Source organism: Alligator sinensis, unplaced genomic scaffold (genome assembly GCF_000455745.1).
Source record: "Alligator sinensis unplaced genomic scaffold, ASM45574v1 scaffold388_1, whole genome shotgun sequence".
In the NCBI taxonomy this organism is placed as follows: Eukaryota; Metazoa; Chordata; order Crocodylia; family Alligatoridae; genus Alligator; species Alligator sinensis.
In genome coordinates this window covers 1,050,955-1,055,802 of record NW_005842394.1, presented here as the reverse complement: position 1 = coordinate 1,055,802, position 4,848 = coordinate 1,050,955, and the positions used below count along the sequence as shown (strand labels likewise).

At 42.1% G+C, this 4,848-nt stretch overlaps 1 protein-coding gene across 3 annotated transcripts in view; it reads right to left on the bottom strand.

Annotated features, from left to right (window-relative positions):
- Positions 1–570: 570 nt before the first annotated feature.
- The window catches only part of COL27A1 (collagen type XXVII alpha 1 chain), a 227,542-nt gene continuing 223,264 nt past the window's right edge, over positions 571–4,848 (bottom strand). For all 3 annotated transcript variants that reach the window (XM_025211218.1, XM_006029712.3, XM_025211219.1), the window contains 2 exons: positions 3,681–3,899; positions 571–3,145 (listed from right to left, as the gene is read on the bottom strand). In XM_025211218.1, the coding sequence (XP_025067003.1) occupies positions 2,999–3,145; positions 3,681–3,899 (366 nt within the window). In that variant the 3' untranslated portion in view covers positions 571–2,998. The remainder of the gene's footprint in view (positions 3,146–3,680; positions 3,900–4,848) is intronic.

The window sequence follows — 4,848 nt, the reverse complement described above, 5'->3', positions numbered from 1 at the left end:
TTACATTTTCCCTTCAAACTTAGCCTGGAATAAAGCGGCGGGGGGATGTCTCGTAAAAAAACACGCATGTGAGAGGGCTGTCCTGTTTCAATCTGACCCAGGAAGCAGGATATTTGCTTTTGGAATTGTGCAGAGTTGTAGCTTTTAAATGCAGCTCTGTCCCAGAAAAAGAGCTGTTGCAATAGCAGAAAATCCAAATTGGTTTATATGTTCATTGAACTGTAGTTGGAAATTTGTGTAACTATTTCCAGGAAATCGGTAAGCGCTCTTGCTCCAGCTCAGTGCATTTTCCTAAACTTGACTGCAGTGGCAAAACTAGCAATTCGGTGTGTACCTGAGCTAAAAGACTACCCTCGTGTGGGGGCCTTGTCTTGTAGATAGCAAAAAACCCCATTCCTGTTTCAGAACGAAGTTAGAACTGCTCTATCCTGTACATAGAGGTGAACTGAAAAGATAAGTGCTGCTTTCCTTTCTTTTCAGCAGCCTGCAAGGAAAGGTGGGTAAGAATCAGCGGAGGGGACAGACTATCCAGCCCACACTTGCCTAACTCCTCTTAACTGGGGCAAATAACTGAGAGGTAAGAATAGTATCATCTTGATAAAACACCTACAGAACTAAAGAAGGGTGGGCAAATCGTTCTTAATAGCTGGGCTGTTGAATCTTTCACGAGGAGGATTTTTAGGGTCAATCTGTTCCTTGCTAACAGACATGGGTCTGGTCTTGTAATAAGGAGGACTAACTCCTGCACCTGTAAGGAGCCTCGCTGTAGTCCGTGCATCTCCATGCAGATGCTGGTTGCAGGATCAAGGAGGGGTGGGAATCTGTGTTGCATCTTTGCACCCGAGTATATTTCTGCTCCTCTTGCCCATCTGAATTTTTCTCAGAAGCAAAAAACCATGAAAGTCCCATTTCATTGCCTCAGTTTTAATTATTTATTTAAAGTCCAAAAAAAAGAAGAAAGTTTAATGAGCACAAGTAGGAATTCCAACCTCCTGAAAGGTACAAAACCATTGACAAGAGGGGGAGTGGGACAGAGTGGGGAGTGTGTACAGAGGAAGAGAAGCAAGCGAGACATGAGATTATGGTAACTTTAACGCAAAGGTACTTAGCATTCGGAGAATGATTTGGGGTGGGAGGCATTTACTGACTGAGCCCTGGGCTGGCAGCGTGAGGTATTTTGAGGGGAAGCACCAGAACTGGAGAGGATGGACAGGGGTGAGGTATTTGGAAAATATTTTGTTAATTTTTAGCTTTGATTGAAAATCAAACTGAAGACAGTAGTAAAAAGAGAGACTCACATATATTTTTTTTTTCCTCCAAAAATTCCATAGTCCATACAAGACAAGAAAACTCCAAAACAGGCACTGAAGCATTTCCAATACAGGACAGCTCAGATTACATTAATATTACTCCTTATATAGAATAAAAAGATTATTACCATAATTATCCTCTGTTTCTCCTTTTTAAATCCCAAATTTACACATAGAGACTAGATTTCTACACAATTTAACAAAACAAAACTCCTCCAAGCCTGGTTGGGTTCTGAAGCAACAAGGTACCATGATTTCAGTCTTGACAGACGGGTCCTGACAAAGCACCATAGCGCGTGTGGGGTTTTTTCTGTTTTGTTTTGGGGTTTTTTGGGGGGGTTTTTTGTTTTGCTTTTTTCCTTAAATAAGAAGAGATCAGCTGTTGGATCCCATAGCAGGGAATGACTGAATACAGAAGAGCTGGCAAGGACACTATACACGCGGTCAACACAGAAATACAGCAAAACTATTTATGTAACAACCCAAACTAGCTCTCTTCAAGGCTTCCCTATGACACAATTCTTATAGCTTCTGTGGGTGAGTTGTACCCAAAAAATAAAGCAAAGCAGTGAAATGCCATTAAAAACCCACCATTTGCTTTAAAAAAATCCCTTAAGTACATTTATTTTAGAACATTTTGCATTGTGCATTTATTGACTCCCATTTCAATTCACGTTAAAAGCCATTTAAAAAAATCCCTTAAAATAGTTAAATGCACTTACACTTAACAGTTTTTTTTTTCTGATTAGCTGAAGATCACAATCCCCCCCTCTCATTTTAGAGAGCAGTCCCCATCTGGTGGTTTTTGGGTCTGTGGCAAGACATTGTAGCACCTTCAGAACCTTAAATAGTTTAGTCATATATAAAATAACACATTATCTTTTTAAGAGCACCAGAGATTTCACAGTGAGAGGTAGAAACAAATCAAACGGGCCCATCCTCTCTCTCTATCTTAGCACCAATCACTTTCTCTCCTCCTCCTTCCATTTTCCCTGGTCAGTTTTGGGACTCTCCCTCACCGCACCACATGTGAGAAGGGACATTTATTAGACTCACCCACGGAAGGAGGAACATACTAATTTTTTTTTTTGCTTAAATAATATATAATATTTATATATATATAATTTTTGTTCTAATATTGCACATCAAAATGCTTCCTGTACACAGAGCAGCCAGCTTCAACTTGCAACTCCGCCCACAAGAGCCTCATTTGATTTCTGATTCAGCGCGCAGCTGTCGAGAAGATGACAGGCTCTGAATGGGAAGCTCTGGGTTTTCATGGAAAGAACATTTGGTAACTCAGGAACCAGGTAGGACAAAAATATGCATTGCAAACTTCTTCTCAGGGTCTCTCAACCTTTCTTTGGTCATGGAAAAAGCTTTGTGTGTGGAATTGCTTACAACATCTGGCATTTGAGTTCCTGATTCCCCTTTACTGTTCATGTCTTGGCTGATGCCAACATCCCCCACTTTTTTGTCGCTTGTTCTTCTTTCAAGAACGTGCTGGAGAAGCTGCTGAGTTCGATAGACCAAGGGTTCTTTAAGACTTTATGGGCTCTATGGCTAGAGCAACAGTTAACCGAAAAGAACAAGGCCTAGCTATCTACGGTGAAGAGGGGTGGGAGACCCTGCTTAAGACTTAGACCAAAAAAGGGGTCAGAACCTTGGAGCGCTGGAGAAGTCACCGTTCAAAGAAAGCAGACGGGTCCAACCTCGAGGTGATACTGTTTCCCTGGCTCGGATGGTGGAAGGTTATAAATGTTGACAATTGGCAGCTGGTTAGGGTTCTGGGTCCGAAACAGAAAGAGAGTCCGATGCCAGCGACCATCCTGGAGCTGATCAGAGGGGGAGAGACAATGGAAAAGGTCAGTTAGCTGGGTGACTAGATCCCTGCGGAGAAGAATGATTTCCATAAAGCTAGGTGGCTGAAAAGCACTTGCTACTGAGGTAAGTTAGTTTATCCCCAGTTTAAAATGATGGATAAAATCAGAGAGTGAAGCATGGAAAAGTTAGAGGCCACTTTTGAAAAGGTGGCACATGGATTAGGGTTGACACTATTTTTGGACACCCAGCTTTAGACATTTAGGATATCCAAATGCAAGTTGGAGTTCGTAGTGATTTTTGCTTTCCATCCTTCCTAGAACTACGAAGTTTCCCCACGATTCTTATTTTTACTAATGCCGAGGAAACAACAATAAAAATGGTTTTGGCACCATGATGAGGTTTGGGCATTTGGACCTTGGTTTTGACTTTGTGTCACTTATGGCCCTGTGAAGACCTTCTGACTGGAAACACCGCTCTATCCCCACCTCTCCCACTTTTCCTCCCAGGCATTATGTTTTTGTTGGCCATACTCCAAAGGCTTCATACCTTGCAATCATCGGCTGCCACTTCGGGTTGCAGCTGCCCCCCTGCTTCAAATATCTGTCCATTCCAAGCCTTAAAACGCAGAGCTTTTTCTGAAGGCTTCTCAGATGAACCTTCCTTCCACACCGGTGTGTTCAGGCAGTGGATGGTGATTTGCTGAACCACCTCCGAGCTCAGAAGGTGAAGGAAGTTCATCTGAACTCTACCAATGTTGAAATCCAGCTGTTAAGATAACACAGATATTAACTTATATCTCCCTCTGGACTGGCAGTATGAAACAGGGCAAAATGATGGGACGGGATATTAACCACTGTATAACAACGGCTGTTATCCAGCATCACTGGCTTTATAGAAACTGCTTTTAAATCAGGGTTTTACAAAATGGTTTTTAACTGGAGAAAAACTGCAGTATGGCACAGGCATCTTCAAACTGGACTGTTCCCTCCTTGAGGAAGTCCACAAGGCAAGAAGCAGATGTGTGTTTTTGTTGTTTTTTGAATGGACCAGGAAGATATGTAAGTCATCATCTTCTGTTGTAACACTGAGTTCAGAGCTTAAAAATGTGCAAGCCAGGAGACTGAAATGCTACAAATTAGGTAGGTGGTAGGGACATAGAAATATTTTTTCCCACAGATTTTGACTCGCTTTTGCGGGCAATGCTGTTTTTTGTGTTTTTCACAAAATCTGGGAAATTGCAATTTCGGTAGGTCCCTAGTTATAGTTGAATGAATAAAAGGCACATCATTTCTTCTTAGTAAAGAAAGGAAAAGGGTATGATTTAAAAAAAAAGCTGGCATTGGCTTTAGTGGGCAGATTTGGGTGAAAGCCAAGTGCTTCTAAAATCCCTTCCAGGCCACATAGGTTTCCTTACAACTTCTACACTGCCTCTGTTTGTGGGGGTAGAGCTATTGGGCAGCGAGAGAATTACACACTCATTTGTATATCTAGAAAAAGTGCATGGATGCTTAATTGCACTTTAGTTTCCAGAGAGGTCTGTAGCTATCTCTCTTCCTCCAGCCAGGAACAACTCTCCTGAGAGATGATATTTGCTCCCATTGCAGCATGGGTAATGCTGGCTGACTTGTGTATGGTGACTGGGCAATACTGGAATTAGACAGCCTGTCCATCCCCCTGAACCTGTGTTCTAAAGCAGAAATGACAAGGTTACAGC